The sequence below is a fragment of the Trichoplusia ni genome, chromosome 18, assembly GCF_003590095.1.
Source record: "Trichoplusia ni isolate ovarian cell line Hi5 chromosome 18, tn1, whole genome shotgun sequence".
NCBI lineage: Eukaryota > Metazoa > Arthropoda > Insecta > Lepidoptera > Noctuidae > Trichoplusia > Trichoplusia ni.
In genome coordinates this window covers 2037708-2061146 of record NC_039495.1, presented here as the reverse complement: position 1 = coordinate 2061146, position 23439 = coordinate 2037708, and the positions used below count along the sequence as shown (strand labels likewise).

At 33.6% G+C, this 23439-nt stretch overlaps 1 protein-coding gene across 2 annotated transcripts; it reads right to left on the bottom strand.

The window, feature by feature from the left end:
* Positions 1 to 285: 285 nt before the first annotated feature.
* LOC113502747 lies at positions 286 to 10886 on the bottom strand. 2 transcript variants are annotated; one of them, XM_026884402.1, is made up of 3 exons: positions 10730 to 10885; positions 3897 to 5490; positions 286 to 655 (listed from the first exon to the last, which is right to left on the bottom strand). In XM_026884402.1, the coding sequence occupies exons 1-3, from the start codon at positions 10791 to 10793 to the stop codon at positions 556 to 558; spliced, it is 1758 nt and encodes a 585-aa protein (XP_026740203.1). In that variant the 5' UTR covers positions 10794 to 10885; the 3' UTR covers positions 286 to 555. The 2 variants fall into 2 exon arrangements, with proteins under 2 accessions (XP_026740203.1, XP_026740204.1); XM_026884403.1 differs by lacking the exon at positions 286 to 655 and adding an exon at positions 3441 to 3463 and having other exon boundaries at positions 10730 to 10886.
* Positions 10887 to 23439: the final 12553 nt, after the last annotated feature.

Genomic DNA, 23439 nt, shown 5'->3' with positions numbered 1-23439 from the left:
GTTGGCATTATAGCAGTCTTCATAAATAGGTGTACGAATAATCAATGTCACCAAAAACCTCAAGACTCTGGGTTTTAAAAAGCAGGTGTTAATTGTTACTAACATTCCTTATAATAAGTCACAGAAATTCAGAAGCAATTTCATACATATTTTTGGTCCTTTTACTCACAAAAATCATGGTGCAGAAACAGAACTAGTCTTTCAGGTCCCCGATTCTGCTATTTACAATGGCCGATAAATGAATGGCAATGGGATTAAATTTGAAATTATTTCTATTCTCGTAAGCATTTTGCCAAAACAGTAATTGTAGGTTAATTGTATTGACCTTGAGTGTACGGTCCCGTACTGAACTTGCAATTATTGTGTATACGAAAATTGACATATTAAGCCAAATTCGGCCATTGTAAATAGCAGAATTGGTGCCCAGGTCACCTGATTTTATTCATCAACACAGTTCTGGTCCTTCGAGACATCAGAAATTAATTCTTCTCGTTTTCTTTACAAAATCTTTAAATTTAATTAATTATGTACAGTTTACTATCTAAATAGGTTATTTTATCTGTGGCCGGCTATTCTTTGTGGGCAGCAGTTGGGGAAGGGTTCGCTTAGGTTCCCATAACGGAAATAGCCTGGCACCGAGTAGTCCGAATTACACCTGTAAGTAGAGTTCAATATGTTATTTTAACGTTATAGAGTTATTGGATATAATTGTTTATGTTTATGAGTGTGAATGTGATATAAAAAAAAAAACATAAAAATAAGCAATTACGTGATTATTAATCTACTATTAAAAATAAGTCGGGTTTTCCTTCCTGACGCTATACCTCCAGAACGCACGAACCGATTTTCCACGATTTTGCATTCGTTGGACAGGTCTCGGGCTCCGTGAGGTTTAAAGCAAAGAAAATTCAGGAAAAATTAGGTGGTAGATAGGTAGAAGGTAGAAAAAAATGCATGGCAACGCAGGAACAGCTAGTAGTATTAAAGGTAAGAAGTAAGTTTTGTAGTTCAATCTCTATAATAGCTGAACCGATTTCAATAGGCTAGGTTAGCTAGATAAGAAATAGGGACTTTAAAATTTAAAAAAGACAGATAAAGTAGCATAGGACGAGTTCTAACCTTTAACTTCAAAAGCTTAATATTATGTTCAAAAATTACAATTTTATATTTTTTGCTGGATGTTTTTTTGTAGATACCAAAAAACAACAAAACAAGCCTGTCCTGATTGACAGATAATATAATAAAGGTTACTTTTGAGTCGGTGTTTTAGTTAACCTTGTAAATAAAACTGATTACATCACTTTTGCGAGGCTTTCAATTACATTGAAAAAGGAATTTTGTTAAATCGAGACTTTAGAAGTATTTTTCGTAATAATTTACTTTTTTAAAGTAGGTTTAAAATGACATGTGCTGTGCCACTCTTAAACCAATAGCATGATCTTGAATTATATTTATATCAAATTAATGCATTTAGTTAAATACAAAATACTGAGAGGAAAATCACAGGTTTTTAAGTGAATAGCCCTATTTAAAAACCTGCGATTGTAGGCCCAGATGATTTGCTAAACAAATATGAATACATAAAATGTGAAAAATAATCGCTCACACTCGTAAACAAAAAGCAATTCTTTATAACAATGAAATATAATATCTCGTTGATAGAGCTTTTAAAAAGGAACTCCCAGTTGCATGGGGTCCGTCACTAACAATCTCGCAAGCAAACGTGAAGGCAAACTAATCGGAACAAGCATCTATGAGCCGCACACGACGAATACTTTGTCATATAGTTAGAAAGATAACGCAAATTGGGACACACATTTCGAATCAAAGAGAGAAAAAAGGTTTTTGGTCCTTCCGTACTGATTAGGACAAAAGGACGAAAACAATTATAATTATGACGTCGTCGATGCAGACGAGCATAAATATAATGAAAACGCAGAAAAATATTATTGTGATGATATAACGTTTCATCACATCAAAAATAAACATGAAAATATTTAAACCTATGTACCTGCTATTATCATGGTACGTTAATTGATGATCAGAGATACAGATAAAGGTATAATTCTTTTTCTGGATACTGGAACGACGGGTAACTAACTCTACATCTAAAATGTCGACCTCACTAAAACGCAGTCCCAGCAAAATATATTATAGCAAGATAATCTTATCATAGAATGTCCAAAACAAGAAATAAAAGCCGTTTCAACCCAGCACCGCATCGGTCCCAGTTTTGGCAAACTCCCAAATTCGAGCCAAGTGACACCAAAAGTTACATCGAACGAAATTCAATTCCCGTTAATTTAATGAGTTAAATACGTAAATAGTTTTCCCTCGGATACTGCCAAAAATATATTAAAATTAAATTCCTCTTGATATATAGAATTATAATCCACAACGATGTACAAAATATTTGGTATCATTCATCAGAATTTTTGGAAATAATTGGTATCAGGTACCTACGAGTATTTCGATCTGATTAAAAATGACTTAAACAACATAATATTTAGGGATGAATCCTAAATAGTTTTATCTATAAAATTAACCATGATAACTGTACTACACCTAATTACTGTAAGTTTTAAGACTCCCTTCACTCAGACTGCTAATTAACTCTCGATTAGAATTGTAATGAACAAATTAATGATCAAGATATCAAATTTAATTATGAGACTACAGAAAATGAAACTGGATTTACCACTTGCCCTGGAAGTAAGCAATGAATCCATATGACAAAACGTTTTTTCGAATTTGATTGACCTTGGTTCATGAACGGAGCTAAAAAGACAAGTCAGGTAAAAAAGTAGAATAGCAATAATCAAAAACAGGATGAAACGTCTTCTATCAATTTTTTCAGGCCGCAAACCAAAATATAATCTATAGCTCCTTTTATATATTTTTCTCTTAAGGAACATTTTTGAAAAAAACTATACTCGTAATGCTATCAAGAAAATTGCAAAATAAAAAGTTTTGTCTGAAATCTTTTTAAACCGGTGATACAAATAAAAACGTTGCCCCAATTTGCGAAACGCTCAATACAGGTCAGTCAATATGAATTAATAATTAAAACATCGGCATCATATTTGATTACCTCACGAAATAAATATTTGTTTGGCGCACAGAAATTCGTTCCGATATGTTTGTGAGAGTAACATTTATGTTTATAAACGTATGGATTATGTTTATTATAAATAACTATTAAAATTAATCATCATTTTGTAACATTAGTCGTTAATATACGACGTTCAAAATTGTTATAGTGCTTTTTAAATAAATTTAGAGCAATTGGAGAGAAAACCAACCATGGTAGCAAAAGGAGGATTCTCTCAAAATTCGAATGAAGTAAACCATTCTGGGACTCAGATAAGGATGAAATAATTGTCAATAAATTTCATCGCAAAACCTTGAATAACTTACAAAACGTCACTTTAAATATTTTGGTCCTTCTCTCGATTTCTGCTAACTGGCAAACACAAATACAATTATTAATTTGATACTAAGAATGGTATTTAAATACAAAAACAAAAAGGTCTGTCACAGACACGACTATGAAAGGGTGGCCTAACATGGGATGCATTCCTGTGACATTTTTTTGACTAATTTGTCACGTTTTTTTGGACGCAAGGTGTTATTTTGGTCTTTTTTTGGTTTGGGGTAGCAAACACAAGTAAATTATGAGGGGTTATGTGACAATTTCGAAAAAAGACGGTTTGTTAGAACACAGAGAGCCACATAGAATTGTATTCTCTTTAAGTCACAAGTTAATTAATTAAATTAAGGTTTGTTTTTCCAATGACACTCATCATTATTACGTGAAATAGTATAACATTTTATCAGATTATTGAATGCAAAGAAAAAACAAAATTGTCCTAATGCAACAGAGTGAGAATACTTACGTTGTTCTTTCAATATAAACTTCGTATAGTTCTGGTTCGAGTCTGTCGTTTTCTGATATTTTCCTTTTTTCGTCAGTGGACCTTTTACTCCTGTTCAATGCGTGTTCATCCATTTTTATTACTTTACCTACTCTTTCTAATTTCACTCTCTTTCTGAAAGGAAAAGGTTTTAATATCCTCTGTTTATCATCAACTTTAGCTCTTACTTCTTCTATTACATGTTTGGGTAATGGGTCCGTTTGCCATTCAGGCCTCCGTTTTTCTTCTTTAACTTTGCGTATCGTCGTACTTATTGGCACTTTTTGCTCTTTTCTCGTCAGTTTTACTGCCAAATCCTGGAAATTCTCTAAGTCTGGATTCATTAGGATAGCATTGTTAAGTTTATTAATGTAATTTGGGTTTTTGTTAGCCTTTCTTCGAGCTTCGAAATGGTCTATTTGATGTCTGCTGTGGAATATATTTTGTGGATATGACCAATTATAATGACGGATGTAAGAAAATGGGTACGGTAGAAGAATTGACGGCTTTATTTCCTTCTGATATTTGCCTCCAATGTAGTACTGCGGTCTATAAGTCACGGGTTTAAATGTTGGTTTCGGAAGTGGCAAACTGGGGATTGCCATTTTCGGTTGGGGTGGATGCACATAAGATGCCATTTTTTGGAAGTTTGACATGGGATAATAGTAGGGTAATTTACCAAAATCTTTATTCGATAGTGGACCATTGAAGTATGTATCGGTCATTTGTTTTACTCGTGGTGCCAATGTGGCTTGCGCTGGTACCACTGGTGTTTGTATCTTTGGTACAGTGGGTTGTGTTGAAGCAATTAGTACTACATTTGAACTCTGCACTTCCATATCAGCCATAAGAACTGCTGGTATGACAGGGACGACATCATTAGGTCCGGGTACTACTTCATTTCGTTGAAGATCATTCCTGAGTTGATCAGCGGGTCTTATTTTCCCGCTGTTTAGAGGTTCGTACCAGTATGATACGTGGTCGTTTTTCTTGGGTGCTCTCACTTCAGGTTGACTTTTTACGTTTTGAATATCCTTCGAAGCATAGAAAGCTTCTTCTAATACTTGGTCTGTACTTGTTTTATCCATTTCTTTGTATATATCTTGAGCTAGGTTGTATATTTCTACAATAGCGTCTAGATCACTTTTTTTCACCGTATGTAGAATTTCCGATATTGATTTAATTTCTTTATCTGTTAAATATCTATCGTTCTCTGTGTCATTCAAATCATCGATAGGTTCATCAAATTTAATCCCTCTATTTCTGTCTATTGGAATTATATCTTGTATTAGTATTTCACTTATAATATCAGGATCAGATTGCTTGTCTTTCTTGGCTACATCTTTTACAGCTTGTTTTTTTATAGGGTTTGTTTCATTTTTGTCTGTTTCCTTAATGGCATTACGACTTGGTAGTTTGACGTTTGTTATATTCATCTGCCTAATAGGTGGGTATTCTGTTTCTGTTATATTCTTTCTCCTTAGTTTGCAGTGGTAGTTGCCGCAGAATGTACTCGACGCCCAAGTTGTGTTTACTGCGTGGAGTTTTCCTGTGTCAGGATCCCGGCAAAAGAAACCTGGAACATAATGGGGTTAAAATTAATATCATTATCCGTATGTTGATTAAAGAAATCAAAACTTAAATTCATTCAATTAAACAAAGTCCTTAGTAACAAGCAAGAAAGGCGTCATTTGTATGGCGACTTCCATAGCAACGTCATTCGATGAGATAATTATAATTCAGTTCGCTTGTTGTTGTTTAATTTGTAACGAAAATCATAGGCAGTAATGATCTAATGAATGATCGGTGTTTGTTTGAATCATAAACATGGCAAAGAAAATATTTATAATAAACTTCGAAGGAAGAACAAGTCTCCTTGGCAGGTGCAGTAGATGTAAAAGACGTGAATAATAGACAGATTCTATGGGATCTTCAGCTACATAATTCATGTTTTTGTGTCGATTTTTTTATGTGTTAAAAACTTTTGCTTTTCACTATGCCCTTAAAAATGAGAGAAAATAAATCCATAACAGTTATTCATGAAAATTGTAGTAATCGATCTACCTTACGTAAATATCATCATTTATCTTTCACAATAGTTTGAGTTATTTCAGGGAATCTGTCAATACCTTTGCAAATTCTACCTTTGACGGATACCGACTTGCTAAAGCCGCTTTTGCAAGTCTAAACGTATCGTATACAATCAAGGGGACACAAGACAGTGTCATTGCTCAGTAGTTCTCGAAACTTGCTCGCTAACTATGTGACGAGAATATCTTAGTTTCGTCCGACTCAAAGGACCTCATTGTTGGTCCTATGGCACCATAAAGGATGAATAAGATAAGTCCGTGGATAATACGATATTCAAACGCCAGATGCGTTTAGTTAGACTGGAAGCTGACCCCAATTTGGTTACGGAAGGAATGAATTAAGGTATGGAGTGCTAAAGTAGAAGTAGGTTATAGGGGAAGGTATATTTTACGGCTATTGCCTTAAGAGTTATTATGGCGTGAAGCTGTGATTTGTATACGAATAGGAGCTAAACTGTAATATTCAGGTAGAATTTCTCAGTTATAACCTTCCTATTTACTATTACATTATTATTTTCGATTTAAGAGCCTGTTTTAGTTATTTCAAATGCATTTCATGAATCTTGATAATGGGTAGAAATCTAGTCGACTTTTCAAGGTATCAACGATATATTTAAGTTTGGTCCTACGATACTTGTTTGTCGGAACCTCTAAACAAAAAGTAAGTGTCAGCGAAAGTTAAACAACGTGATGTGTTTTAATTAGCACAAGTTAGACGCATGAACTAACTGAAACATCTTTATAAACAGTTTGGCGACTACAATTGGGGATTTATTTCGATGATGTGTCTAAAGGTAAATATTTTTGATAATACATCAGCGTCTATTGTTCGTTGTGAAAAGATGGCGTCATAATAGGAAATATGAATTGGAGAAATGAAATTTATCTCACACGTTGGGATAATTAAAGGTTAGTAGGTTACATTTGTAGTGTTTAACAGTGAGAAAAGGGCTTTAAAGCAAGTCAAGAACACATTAATTTTTTTTAATCAGAAATTGGGGTTCATCAGACTTTTACCCCTGTATTCAAAATATAAAATTTAATTTTGATAAAGGTTAGATAGTTAACTTGCGGATCAAAGGACCAAAAGTAAGAAAGAATTTAATTTAATATTTGACTACAATAGGAACTTTCCAATAAGGAATTCGACAATACCGACATTTATACTGTATTTTAATATTAATTTTGTAACTATTTATTATTTTTCTTTACGACGCCTACGAAAACGGAGCTCATGATTAAGGGGTCTTTGTGATTCCCTTACAAATTGTCTTTTATTGAGTATACTGGGCTCTATTTAACATTAATAGATAGTTATCATAAAATTTCTTTTTACGACAACTCCGTAGTTTTGTTTTACCAAAACTTTTTGCGTGTTTGAATCAAACTAAAATGAATTTGAATATTTTGTTATGTATTAATTAAGACATTTAATACGCTACGAGTTAATATGGCCCACTGCTGGACACAGGTCTCTTTCCATGTTAGGAAGGAAGGTATTTATATTATAATCCCATATTTTTATGTCTTATAATAAACAAAATATAGCACTCTACACATTTATTCTAAGATCTGTATTTTCTCTTTACCAATGTTTGTACTTATAATAAATCATTTTGATTTCGTAAATCTGACGTTACTCTATTTAATAGACATGAAGGGAGAAATAGTTATTTAAAAGGAACACGTGGTTAAACATACACATTATTTCAGTTATTGTCGAACATGCAAAACAATTCTAGAACGTATACAAATCGTGTCGGTTACTGGCGGTATTGCAGTAATTGACGAGTTAAATGAATTAAAGTCAATGACTGAACACATTGATTGAGTAACTTTTTACAGTGGTATTGTTGATAAAATGGCAACGGTCTGACCAATCCAATGTTTGGATTTTTATACAATCGTTAAGGTACGGAAATAAAATGGTTTTTAACGAATTTAAACATCGTCAGGATATCTTCACATAATTATAAAAGGTTTTAGATCATGACCACAGTCAATTAACAATCGTCATTTAAATGTCCAACCAGCACTTCCCGTGTCGCAAGGTCGATCTCCGGTGAGTTTAGCGTTTGCCAGATTTACGAATGCATGTCCTGAGTCTGGGTATCTTTGTGTATGTGTCATGAATGTTTGTAAAACGACCTCGACACAAAGAGTGAAATTGGTAAGTCCGGGAATTGCTTTTTGTTTTCAAAAAGTCATGAGAAGAACTCAACACACTACTATATCAAGGTTTATAAGAGATAATGTGATGTGGTTGAATGATAAGGCCTTCACTATATAGCAGAAGAAAGTCGAACAATTATCTCAGCTACTATGAGCTAATTGAAACATTGCGCTTACAATAATATTTTTATTTGATCTTCAAGTGTTTATATTGGAGATGTGATGTGTTACAATGCAATGCGCGGTACGGCTGTTACTGTGTCTTTCAGTGCTATCGCTATACGGAACTTTGTTATGACTTCAGTTTATAAGAACCCTAAGGTTATATTTTAGTGAATACACAAGGACAAATATGAAAGTCTCAGTGCACTATGCCTTTAGGATCAAATGTTATAACGTAACGTTTAAGAATTATGATGACAAACATTTGCCACGCTTTAATTTTGCCATCGTAGGTCTGGGACTACTCATTCAATAGGGAAATTCACCGCTGACTCTTAGAGACAGTAGGATCTCTACATTTGAAAAGATTTCTAGAACTGCTACTTCAAACTCACTCGTGGATAACTCATCAATGGTATATTGAAATTGCCACTTCTACTCGGGATTTTTCCTTAGTGAAGGTATGTATTGAGCAGTTAAAGATTCAAGCATCAAATCGGCATATTCTGACAAGTCTGCAAACGAGTTTTACTAAAGGGTATCGTGTTGGCCAGATTACTAGGTTTAAGGGGTCAGAGGCAGTTGTGTTTTGTAAAAGACTGGTGCCATATCTGGTTAGACTGGAAGTCAGCCCTAAAATAGTTGGAAAAAGGCTAAGCTGATGATGAAAGATTAAGGCTTCCAAACTACATTGTATAAAGATTATACAGGGATCAATTCAAGTGCCTTAAATAAAAGTAATACAGGAACTATAAAGGTCAGTCACAAAGACTGTTAAAGAAAGAAAATAATACAGGGAAAGGTTATACACACTGAGACAAATTTAGCACCAGATCAAATTTAAAGACCATTTTGTGACAATGGCTTGAAGTTACCCCAAAATTTGACCATATGATAAGATTAGGTCCTTCAGCAACACTTGGCCCACACTCACCTTTCACCTCATGCCAACAAATTCTATTAATACCATGTCATCTACCGAACCCCTTTCGAAAAACAAACGGGAACGCAATTTTCTAAAGAGAAACATTTTAATAAAAGCAAAGCATCTTTGATTTTCTCTCTCTCCAAAAAACGCGACCTTTATGAAATATTTTGTGTAAATATTACCTAAATTGAGCGAACCCGCTTTGTATTAAATATTTTCGTCTCAGATTGTATTTTATTTCTTTTAAAATAGGTAAAAAGGTAAATGTATTGCTTTATATCACATTTTTGGAGATCGAAAGTTGGTTTTATATGAAAAGTAGAAGTAGAAGAAATATGGTCGTTGCCATAGCAACGTGAAGTAGACCAGTCTTGTTTAATTTTGAAATGATAAAAGACAAAAATTACACACTTGATTACTTTTAACACCTATCTTATGACGAATTGTATCAAATCCACCACACAGTTGACTCCAAACGGGAAAGTATACTTGAAGGTCGATCTAGAAGAGATTTTTTAATAACCGTTTAGAATCTGGTTCCAGCTTTCTGAACTGAAATGTTAAGAGACACGACTTAACAGAATTCGCGAAAATGGTCCCAGGCATCACTGCCCTGACCAAGGATGGATATGGTAAATGACCTTTGCCCCTCCGAGCTAAGCTGATAATAACACTTTGTATTTATTATACTCTTAATTACTTACCGATATTTAAAACAACAATATCTATTCCCCCAAACACAATTAAAATAATGAGGAAAACGCAATCATAATTTAATCCTGATATAATAAAATAACTAGAGCTATTATGATATTAAAATATGCGATTAGTGCCTAAGTAAATAACGTGCCAACTTACTCTAAGCTTGGCAAAAAGGAATTAACCTACATTAACATAAAAACACTCGGCGTTTTTCTTGTTAATTGGATTCGCAATTTATCTTACTTCTGATTGCTTTGCTAATTGCAATGGAACAGAAAAAAGAAATGGTCGATCTAGACCTGGATAAAATAAAATATAGGTGTAAATTTTCTGTAGCTTTCTTTGTAGGTAAACTTTGAACTTTGCAGTAATTATTATCTAGTAATATTCTCTTTTCCTGCCCTTATTCCAGTTCGTTTACGTACATTTTTAATCCTGCTACATGCCAATAGCTGCTTACACATGTCTGACATTGATGTGCATTATGTGTATGACAATTAAAGGCAATCAGCAGGACAGACAGCATTTCCAAATAAAAAAAAACGTTTGGACTTTTCAACTGAAATACACTATCATACAAAAGTGTATACGCAATCCGAAAACATATCTGTCTAAATTATTAATAACTAAAGTTTGCATCTCTAAAAAGATTTTACTCCAGAAATAGATTGGTTTCAACCACTACACATCTATCTACATCCAAAAACAGACACTCAAAACAAAAAACCTCTTTAAATAAAAACGCGGATAAAAGGACCAACCTCGTCCGCTCAGGGCAGCAGCGGCCACGCACACCGACACAAGTAACACACACGCGCGCAACATATCGGACAGGCGCCTGCGACTGCCGGACGCGGTCTGCGACGCCGCCGTCAGCGAATGTTGTTATGATTTGAAGACGTCCGCTGTTCTTGAGGTGTTCTCAAAGTTTTCTGTTAATTATAATTAAATAAATATTAGAGAAAGTAAATTTTGTTCTTTTTTTTCTATTATTAGCTTCCAATAGTTTTCTCATGGACAATGGGCCATGAACATGTAACCAAAAGCTAAAAAATACCATTATAGACGAATAAATCATATTTGTCTCTCTTTTAATCAACAACTTACCGATACCTTACTTAACAAAAAATTAGTCGGTAACTGAAACATTAATTTAATTGCATCGCAGTAGGATCAAAATATACGAGGGGCACTCTTCAGCAAAAACTGTACAGCTATCAAACTTAGAAAGGATGAAGTATACGACTTATCAAAAGCATTAAGTCCAGTGTAACACAAGTAAATTATGCTTACACCATTTTGCATTTCAATTCTCATCTTTAGAAACTAAAGGATCTAACTCCGAACTTCTCGAACCGGCAAACCAATTTCCTAAATTCCATACTTCAGTTGCCCCCGTAATTCAGCGACAAATAATAGTATCAATAACTCGACGGGGTGCCACAGGGAGCTCTCTTAGGACCGCTAAAGTTCTAACAATGCGAGTGCTGGACAAAAGCATTGATCCAAGTCTGCCTTTGTAAAACTTAGCCGGCTTCGGTATTTTTGTTGGATTACAGATTTAATAGCGGAATATACAGATTTAATAGTTATTATTCCATTTTTATTTTAGTATTCTTGAGCCTCCGCGTTTAAGGAATAACTTTTAAATCATCAATCATCAAAAAGCTATATCTAAAACTAACAATTAGCTAAATTGTCCTACTAACGTATGTATGTATTTAATACAAATTGAATTAATATTTACCAATAAGTGGCACTTAATGTTAATTTGCGGTTTCAAACTTGCACCATCCTGTATCGCGGGAGCCCAAGTGTATTGCAATAAATGTTTCTATAGCTTTCATATCTTATGTTTAATCAAGGCAAAACTTTGAATCGCTGAGTCAACGAAGTCGGGAGTTTTTAACCTTTTCCACGACTTGAATTAAGAGGATGCAAGAAAAATCATTAGTTGGAACTAAAATAGCTATTTGTATCAGAATTTTCAAGAGAGCCCTTTATATTGTTTTAATGCCAAAATAATGAAACCTCGCACTGATCTGCTCCAAAGATCTACTTTCCACCACATCGGAACACTTGAGACAAACTAATGCTAAACCGTTTATCTATATATAAGACTGGACACTCTGGAAAGATATAATGAATCATATAAATTTTAATTGAACTATCAATAAAGAAAAGTTTGAGAATCACAATGGTTTAGAATTTAGCGAACGTGCCACTTTTGATGGCATACTTATCACGATCATTGTATTATTTAGTAATAGAAGAGTCTATTTGAATGATATTATTATTTTGATAATAAAATAATATAACAATCTCGCCTATCTCTGACATCTCCCTAAGTTTACATTAAAGTTCGAAACAAAGAAAATTTTGTTGTTAGAAAATGTATGGAGATATTATTAAAAGAACTTCTGAAATGTATGGACTGAGGCTATTCTTAAACGGAAGAAAGGCAGTATGATAGAAGAATGGAAAGTTATGATTATAAGTATCTTGACTGCAGGACCTATACTTAATAAAATTCTAGAGTTTTATTCAAATTACTTACCACTCTGAACAGGGGGATGACCGATATTTAGTATGAGTCAGGCTTAGGTGATAGGATAATTGTAGGTCAGTTAAACTTATACACCTACTTAGTCTTATTAACTTTATCATTCTAAAAATCACAATGAAAAAGGTTGGCGAGTAATTGACTAAGTCATTCCTGGGTTACAGAAACATCCATTCTTAAATGATCGTCTTTATAATTTCATGTCACATAAAAATGTTCTCCAAATTTACGATTCCTGATTACGCTTTACTTTCTACCGACAAAAAATAATCACTCCAAAACTCCCTACGCAATCATTAGCTATCAAAGCACCACAATTTGGTCCTTTGAACTTTCCTACACAAATCAGGCCGCTTCATAAGTTCTGGGATTAAACGAACCGTATTAAAAAACAAAAGCCGACCAATCAACGCATGTCCACAATTACACGCGCTCATATCTTCGCGCCTGTATAAGGAGGATCGATTTATTTTTTCCACACGTTTGAGGCACCCCGTTGAGAACCCCCGCTGCGAACGGTAAAGGTATCCTTGGGAAGTTTAGGGGTCCTTACGTACGGAGACTGTGTCTTTTGTAGTTTATTGTGTTACTTTTGGGTTAGGTCTGTAGTTGCATAGTTGTTTGTTGAAAATGAGTAGGTTTTTAGCGAAATAAATGTTTTCTTTGTGATAAAATCGTCTTATGGGGTATTATTCAAACATGACACTGAAAAGGATTAATATAATTTTAAGCTTATTATTAGCCCAAATATTTACCTCTGTTAGGAGCATGATGAGTTAAAAACATTAATAAAAATACTTTGTTCGTGATTTTTATACTTATTCGATTTCAACAAAATTTTCATTTCTATGGAGACTTAAAAATACACATTGTAGTTGTCAAAATATATATGTAAAGTGTAAGTTTTGGAGTTAAATATCGTGAATAAATTCAATTGAAATGTTACTGAAATAATATTTAAAAAAGCGATGTAGGTAACTATTTTTATAACAGGTTCTCAGATAACGATTTGCTTATTCTTTGTAATAATGCTTTTTGATATTATTTTTTATTAGAAAAACATTCAAAAATGTGTTAAATAAAAACAATAACACTATTTAAATAATCATTAGACCCACAGCTGGCAAAACATGAAAGAATACTTGAACGATTTTTTTTTATTGTACACTTGCATAATAAAAGGATTCTCACGCATAAAAACCCATTAAGAAATCACTTAAGAATAAAGTAAACACATTTTTGACCAATGTCATAACAAAACTCCTCATAATTAACCATAATTATAACATCAAAGGGTCAGTATACTAAATCCTTGCTAACAACAGCTTATAACACCATAACACTCAAACCGGCCCTCACTACCCAACACAACTCACGCTTCACCGACCTGCAATTGTTTTGATGTCCAAGGGATATAATGTTCTTTACACTTAATAAGTGTCGTGGGTTCAAACAGGTCGACAGATCAACACCGCATAGGTTTTTCAACCTTAAGTTAAGGTGGTTACAGTGTAAAATTGAGTGTGGTGTCCTTAATTACGATTTCAATTTTAGTATAATTCGAAGCGACTCAAAGGACCAGTTTGAACCCTGGCGCTAAGCCAGGTATGCTTTTTGTGACCTTGTTATTGTTCTCCAATAAAGGTTTCACGTTTAATTTATTTTAGAGTGTTTGTATGGAATTAATTAACATTAGATGTTAGTTTTTCATTTGATGATTAACACCTTGACTGCGTTCTATTTTTGACTTTAGAATTAGATGATATTTTTCTTTGCGTTACTTCTATACATTATACTCTTAATATTCTTTTATTTCGTACCTAATGAAATATATAGGTTCCAGTATAGCTTAAAAAGATCCCGTAGTGATAAAATAATTACGAAAAATATTAAATTGCTTATTTTTTTAACTATGTATATGATATATATATAGTTAAAAAATGTATATGATATAAGTATAGATGGACTCAATCCAAAGTAAAAGTTTAAAATTGATTGTACAAACATTTCACCGATATCAGATACCTATAGTAATTTATATTGCACATTAATCGTTTTTGCTGACGCTACGAAAGGCTCACGTACGTTATAACTATCGTAGTCTATCTAAGTATTGGAATATTTTATGTTCGCTGTTTACAGTCGGCAAAAAATGAATTTAAAGAATATTTAATAGCTATACAATTTTTCTGACATTGTTTTTGATGCACTTTATTTTGTTTGTGAATCTTTAAAAACAGACGGGTGTATGCTACACAAATATTCATATATGTAGATAGTTAAATCAAATTAATCAAAAATAATTATTCGCTACATAGGTATTCTAAGCCTTAATGATTTTAAAGGCACTGCATTCATTAAACTCTGTTTAAAATACTACCTTAACGACCGCCAGTAATACTGTAGTATATTTCAAGCAGAAACTGTTTCAAGCATTCTTTTTTTTAGAACAAACGAACAACAAAATGTACACACATTAAAGTACACTGCAAATGCGTCTTTAAACGGCATCGTGCAAGACTGCCATCAACACTAAATGCATTTAATTTTGCACCTCGCCCACAAAGACCAAAGAACTGAAAATAACTAGCAATTAGCTAGAACGGGCGATGACGTCACGCCGAGCTGCTGACACGGCATCCTGCGGTACAAACCAGATCAATAGTTCACGCTTGAAATACTTGAATGAAAGAAATAGGTGAGAAATAAAACAGTATGTGCTTAGACACTTTATTCGAAATGTTGGAGAAATCTTAAACGGATTGTATGGAATTTCTTCTGTACGCTTGCTATGAGCTCTTATAGTGGGAATGATTGTGGAGGCGAGATACTCAGTGTAGCGCACCTAATACTTGTATTGGCAAGCTTAGCAGATTTATCATATAAATCGTACTTAGATTCGTAGATACATACTGAAATTATCTTACAAATTCAACACGACCACCAATTTTTTACTAAAATCCTGGCTTCTTTTAAGCATCTCTTTCCGATATCTGCGAGTACTCTTTGCCTCTCTTCCTAGGGAACGGCAACATCAATTAATAATTGAAATTCCTGTATCTGAGAGTATTTCTAGCATAAAGTAAATTTTGGTCCTCCGATATTAATTTGGTCCTTCGGTTCGCGGAATCACGAGTTGCGACTCATCCAGAACTTGGCAAGTCAAAGTTAATAATATAGCAAAGCGTTCAGTATAGATCGCGTGTATTTTCAGCTGTTACCGCCGATAATATGCGAACTATATAGCCAAGAACATTCAGATATTGCACATTGTCTTCGCAAACTCATAAATCTTTGGCATTTTATCGTTTCGTGACTTCGTTTTGGCAGTTTTTTTCCAATATACGAAGTCGATTCGGATCGTAAGTTTCGCGGATTGGATAAAAGTTATTGTTGTACTGACAAATAATGTGGTACATGTGTGGGGGATTTATGATTTTGTGAAAGCTTTTAATATGCTGCTTAGGAAGTGACGATATGAAATATATCGTAAGGAATTTGGCATCGGCATGGGCCATTGGTTTTGGTCTTAGAATATAAGTTTGATTTTTCTACGCTATTGAATACATTAGGACTAGACATCCCATTTACATAATGCCAAGGCTATATTCCATAAATTAATTGTATGTCTCTCACTCAAAAATCGTAACTTTCCCAGTGCCATTTTATGCACTTCGATTTTTCTTCCTCGTATCTTTTTTTTAATAAAATAGGCTTTGCATGCATATTTGACCTCCAACCTCTACTAATAAACAACATTTCCTTCCGTAAATCTTGACGAATATTCCCCAAAATTGCACCACACATACTCCCGACCCAACGATACGCTTAAAGTATCACTGAAAACAAAAGAACAAATGTTGGCATAACCGTATTCCAGCAAATGTACAGTTTGCGTGTTGAAGCACCATTTGATAGGCATATCACGAACTAAGAACCTCTAAGACGTGCACAGCAAATCACTGTGTTTTACACATTCCCGATATCGTGTTGTTGGATTTTTGATGCCCGAAGGCGTCCGGGCAATTCTTCGGGGATAGCAGTGATTTTGAACGCTGCATTTATTATTTTAGCGTGTTTATGGGATTGTTTTGTTATTAAATCGCGCTGAAAGGGTAAATAAACGGGGAATGGCTTGGGGAAGGCTGTGTCAGTTCTTTGGATGTTCGACAAGTGTGTAACGAACAAAGGATTTGTTTTTATAGTCACGTGAAGCAGAGCAACTTGATAAACGATAAAAATTAAATGAATTGGGTCTGTTTTAATTATTTTTATTAATGACTTGAACTAGCGGTTGATGTCAATAATAGGCTGCTCCACACCAAATGACGTACAGATCAAGCAACCTACCCCTCGTAAAAAGACACTAATACTCATGTCTCAAGTACATTTATAATTGTATCTTAAATAAAGGTCACATTGTACACAAAGGAATACAATTCAGGCTATATTGGATACTACGATCGTTTATCATTATTGTCACCTTTTGCTTACTCATTGGAACTAACCGAGTTATAACGTAACTTGATTCCAATTACATTCTCGCGGATACGAATAAAATACACTCACTGATTTTCAAAATAAATCGCATTGCTCAGGTTTTTGGGAAAGTAATTTTATTCCAGTTAAGTATTTAAGTAGCTAAAAATGCAAAAATATATTATGATGAAGTAAAAATTTTGACATCGCGATCCTAAAAAGTGCCACACCACTTTTCATTATTATGCGTACATGGTGTAAGTAACGTGGTATGGTTAGTACGGTCATGAAGATGTTAGACCAATTTTTTTTTAAGTTTTACTATCACTTGACCGGTTCACTATCAAGAAACCGAGTTTATTTTTTCTATAAATTTTATCTTTATTTCTTACTTTTAAAAATAATTGTAAGAAACGAAGAAATCCGACTTCCTTACAACATTTCTTTTGTAGATCCTATTTGTTGGTCCTTACATCCGCAACTCGCAACTTAATTTCAAAATGCAGTACGTAATTACATTTGTTTTGCTGGCCGTACAAGAGTGAGATACTAATAGCTTGTTAGGATTTATCATGATTTATGCACGAGGGTTATTTCGACAATTTATTGCTGTTTGTACTACAGATAGGATATTTGCCTTATTTAGGGTTGCGCCTCATAAATACTGTTTTGTTTCGAAAAGGTAGCTTTTTAAGGATACTTTAATTAATATTAATGGGGATACGTGCTTATGTTATTATATAAAAAAAAAGAGTAAACAAAATTCGTGAGTTTTGTCAGAATTCTAAAAATTGAATTTGAAAGTCGATATTTTGTTTCGAATTTTTTTTTTTTAAAAAGAACAAAAATGCTTTTAAGCAAACACTGCAATTGAATTCGAAATATAATATTTAAACAAAAACTAAATACAAAAATGTAGTCGTATTTTCGTTTCACAAATACAATCCCACCTCGTACTTCACTCGTATTTTGCCATGGCAGAAACAGTAGCATATTTTGTAACCCAATTATAGTAAACAACAACAAGCAAATTAAAAGGCTACATATCTTTTGTGACAGGACTGTAACTTAATTTTTTAACACGCGGTAAATTACACCGGCGACATTAACACAACTCATTAAGTTACTGGGGACTTCCAGGGCAGGTTGAGGGAGTTTGGATTTTATTGTAACGGGCAAAGGTTGTGTTTCCATTGTATTGTTTGGTGGGAGGATTGGTGTGGACTGTGAGCGGGAAGCGGTGTAAAGTAATTGCTGGGTTTTTTTATTAAAATGGATTTTTGAAATTGGAGTTTGCTTCTTTTTTTATTTTTGAGAGTGCTTCAAATGCTTTATGAAACACATGCAAAGAGAATATTATTTCTAACAAAAAATATTTATATTTCTAAATCGGACCTGACTTCTTTTTATGATTAAGGAAAGTATCTAACAATATTCCGGAAAATTTAACCATTTCCGTTTTTGAACTTTTTTTAAATATATTTATGAAATAGCTTACTTTTTATACTGATATTAAGCCTTTGCCTAGCAGTGGGATATTAAAAAATTATGTCAAGTGAGAGATAAATTCACAACACTGAAGGTTCCGTACAAATAGGCAAAGGAAACCAAAATTGCTGAAAAATTAATTACCCATCATCTTTTTACTTTACCAATCAAAGCTTTAACAAAAATTTTATTTTATTATTCGTTGTTTTACACAAATACATAATCGGTAAAAAACTCATCTGTCTAGCTATCGCGGTTCACTAGACACAGCTTGGGTGATACATACAGGATGCTTTCAATTCTTTATCTTTCGGTACGGAAAACCTAAATATATTACTAAGTCGCTTATCGCTTTCAAATTCCACCATACTCCATCTTTATATTTAGTGCAGTTACTTACAATTACATTCCACTATTTATCAGGAGCGGTACGCAATAATCTCGTGAGATGCATAATTTAAATACAAATAAATTTTATTTTACTTCCATTTAAGGTTGACGGCTTAATAATGACTTTGGTTTTACGACTTTTGAAGCCTCTTTGGTATTGTCTCGCGTTATATGGTTTTGGTTATATATTACTTTTGGAGGCTGTTTTAATTGCTTATTTGAGTAAGGAATGCATTTTTAAGGTTCTATATCCAAAGGGTAAGTATGCAACCCTATAACTTAGGCTCCTCTGTCTGTCTGTCACAGCCATAGACTCTAATGATAACGTTCGTTTCGAAGTACTTCAAATCTTTTTTTTGTTAAACACAGTGAAATATTTATTTTGGCACTTAAACAAGCGTTTTCTCTTTTCAAATTAGCGATAACAGTGATTGTATAGCTTAAATGGTGCAAAACGGACGGCTCTAATTACAATACTTATGAAAGACCAGCTGAATCCCACGGTGTCAATAATTATTTTCGCGAACTATGCATACATGAAAAGACCACAGAAAAATACGGACAACATCACATACATTGTTCTGAACCCAAAGTAAGTTGCTAAAGCACTTGTGTTATGGAATTCAGATACAACGAAGGTACCACAAACACCCAGACCCGAGACAATGTAGAAATGTGAATTTTTACATTGACCCGGCCGGGGATCGAACCCGGGACCTCAGAGCTAGCGACACCTTGAAACCGGTGCGTGCGCCACTCGACCACGGAGGTCGTCAAAAAACATTCAGCAAACAAAAAAGAAAGCTTTCAAATCTAAAACATGAAGAAAAAATAAACGTCATTTACATTACAGCGATTGATACCATCATTAAAAATTGTAGTTTGTTTAAGGGAACCTGTATTATCAATTTTCGTAACGTTTGGTTTGACAAATTCCTTTTTGAGAGCTATTATCTCTTACCTTTTCTACTTCATACTTAATTTCTCCATTAACATTCTCAATAGCAATCACTTCATTAACCATGTAAGTCAAATAAGCCTAAAAGATATCTCATCACAATCCTTCAATAGACTTATCTTTCAATTTCATCGTAAACAAGCATCCAATTATCCCAATTATAACAATTATTGCCGCCGTTTCACTCGTAACTGGTAACAATGTGTTAATTTTTTTAATTATGAACCCTTCTTTGAATTAATAATAGATGACAGATCAAGATTGATTGAGACTTGAAATTGAACCATCGTTGTTAACATTGGGACCTAATGTTGAACCTTGGGGGACACCCCGTGGAAGCTTTAATAATTATAGAAACCGTATATCAGTTAATAGATATTATGCGGGATCGTAGAGTCCAAGTCTTTGCCCAGTAGTGGGACACTGAGGGCTAAGAAATAAGCTAGTTTAGTAACTAATCGGTATAAGTAGGGGTATTCGTCTTTGGCAGAAATTCGAAAGCAATCTTAGACAAATAAGTTAATAAAATTCTTTTAGTCGAATAACTTTTAGTTCAAGATGTAATTTCAAGTCCCAAAGTGTTAGCAATTCGTAAGGTATTCAGATATCATAATTAATTAAATCCCTTACAAATAATTTAAGAAGAATTACAAATGTCAAAATATGCCTTGTGCCTTTACTTACATAATAACAAGTATGTCTGCTCCAACTTGAATGCCGGACGGCGACCAAGTCTTATTTAAAAGTAAAATTATTGGAATAGTGGAAGCGAAACATTTTGGTGAAGAATGACTATTGACGATAGAACTAAATTATACCAAAAAAAAAGTATTTACACTCTTTAAAAATGGAAACTACCCTTTCGGTATCCATGTCCAAAGCAATTGTAAAGACTGATTACTTAAAACTATTGAGATACTTTTATTGGAGGTAGACTGTCTGATGCCTGTATCTCAAGAGAGTCATCTTATTTTTAGGGTTCCATACGAGGAAAACTAAAGCTCTGCTGTTTGTCTGTCTGTCGGTCAACGGGCTGTATGTCATGAACCAAGATAGCCACACAGTTAAAATTTAACGGAAGCTGTATTTCGGTTGTCGCGTTAATAAAAATACGAGATTAAGTAATGATAAGAATGGACAGAAATTAAATTAGTAAGGTTTAAATAAATTAGTCAAAAATACCACATCACTGAACAGTATCATCCATGATGAAAACGATTTGCAGTTCGTCTGTTCATACAAAGCCCTTAGCGTAGCGAGTCCAACCTGCACTAAATGGTATTACATTTTTTTTCTCGTTGCTTTTTGTTAACGCCCATAAAAACGCCATAGCTTTCCATGAGATCCAAGTTCAACTATCCCATGCGTCATTGGATTAATATTTGACAGTACAATATTACGATTATTTTTCATAGCATCGACGCTAACAAAGGCAGTAAATCTCAATAAGTATGTAAATGGGTCATCTATTTTAATTAGCCTCTTGAATTGTTACGGCGTTTGATGAATGTGGCCCATAGAACTGAGAGTCTATAGAGGTGTCAGTTATTACTATGATCAATTTTAGGTATTTTGATAATAGAAGTTTGCAGCTAAGTTGTCTTCATAATTTTAATTGCATAACACAACTCTTTTGATTCTTCCTTTTCTTATTGAACCTCAAATTAATCTAAGATTTTACCGTATACCGTTTATATTGTCATAAAAAAACCAAATTCAAAAATCATTTTATAGAGTACCTAACTACACTTCTTTCGGATTCCCAAAATCATACAATACAACAAATTACATTGTCAAAAACATTATTCTCTCATTACCAATAACTAGAACACAATTTTCATCGCCCACTCAAATCCACTGTTCATTATTTTCAACTGGAGCGTCTACTCTATTTATCACTCTGTACGTCTAGTTACCCTCTCAATTTAATTGGTAGATTCTTCGACAGATATCGATTGTCGTCCGCCGTTGTATAATTCTATATATTTATACATTCTATAGCTAGTTGTATATTGTATCGTTCATCGATAAATCCTTTAGATTTATTTATAGAAGGCATTGTAATGAATTTGGTAATTATTTTCGTTGTTTGCTTGTTATTATTTGGGATTGTACTTTCTCTTACGATTGTAAGTCTGTTTATGGAAATGCAACTTTAAAGTGTGTTAATTAAGATCAATTTCAAATAAATTATATCGCTTACTAAAATTGGAAATATTACGTGCCGTTTGTATTGTTCTATAACAATGCTATATTGGACGTCTCACAAACGAACTCTCCTCATTACAATCACAAATAATAATCACAAAATTCAAATTCCCATTACCATACTACTACAGCTACATTGATTATGTTACATGTAAAATTATTTTTTTACCATATTAGTTACCATACACCTTCGAAACGGCTTGACCCATTTTTATGTAATGTTAAATAAGTATTCAGTAAGGCTGAGAATTGGATACTATCAGATCTCTATCGCATACTACTAAGTGTTATTCTCGTATATTACATTTTATTCACCAGGCATACCCTAGAAATAATTTATATGATAAAACAACGTTTGCTGGGACAGCTAATGGTTATAAAATCCATTTACCTACAACATCTGAAATTATAAATTTAAAAAAATACCAAATATAAGATAGTAGGTATTTTTGTCTAATATAGATTTCCAAGAATATCATCTTATAAATTGGGTCTGAAGCTGTCACATCGATCACGCAGTTATTCAGTCACAGCTGGCCATTGAAGATGGACCCTTATTTATATTACACATAAGGTGTATATTACTTACGATGTAGTGTTTAGTATTCGAGTCGGGTAAGCCAGTGACGCATGTGACCCTAGGTCTTATAGGTCGATAAATATCAGAAATTTATAAAAAAGTCATATTTTTCGATGTAGGTTATTTTGATGACAAAAAAATAATCCACTTACCAACAATGGGTATTTGAAATTGAGTATTTTAAATTGTAATTCCAAAACAATTATTGAAGGTCATAAATAGTCCCAAAATATAAAGCAAATAATGAAATCAAGAAGAAACCCGAAAATAGGAGATTATAAGATCATATCAGAATTAATCCAAAACCATGGCTATTATCAAAACTTATTTATAGTAGCCTCTTCGCCCTTCCTAAATCCGCTCTCAACCATATTTATCTTGATAAAATATGTATATTCGATATAAATAGACACTCATTCATGTATAATAAAAATTCTAAGAATAAATCACTACATCTTGTCACAATTCATTTTCCTCCCCATTCACCCTTACATATTTCCCATACAATGTAACACAAAACACCTCTTTATTCCATAACAGTCGGCTAAGTCCCGAACGGTTTTACCCTCAAAGCCTTACAATGGTAGAGGAGTGACGTAGGCACAGGAAGCCGGCGTCGCTTGCTACTTCCGGTTTCCGGTTGGGCTTCCACCAAACAATTAGCGCAGAAGTTTCGCTCTAGAAGTTTGAGGTTTCAACGCTGGGACAAACGAGGTGGTTGAAAAATGGATTTTCGTAACTTCGCTGATTCAGTATTCATCACTTGACTATGAGTCACTTAACAAAATAGTTAACAACTCGTTAA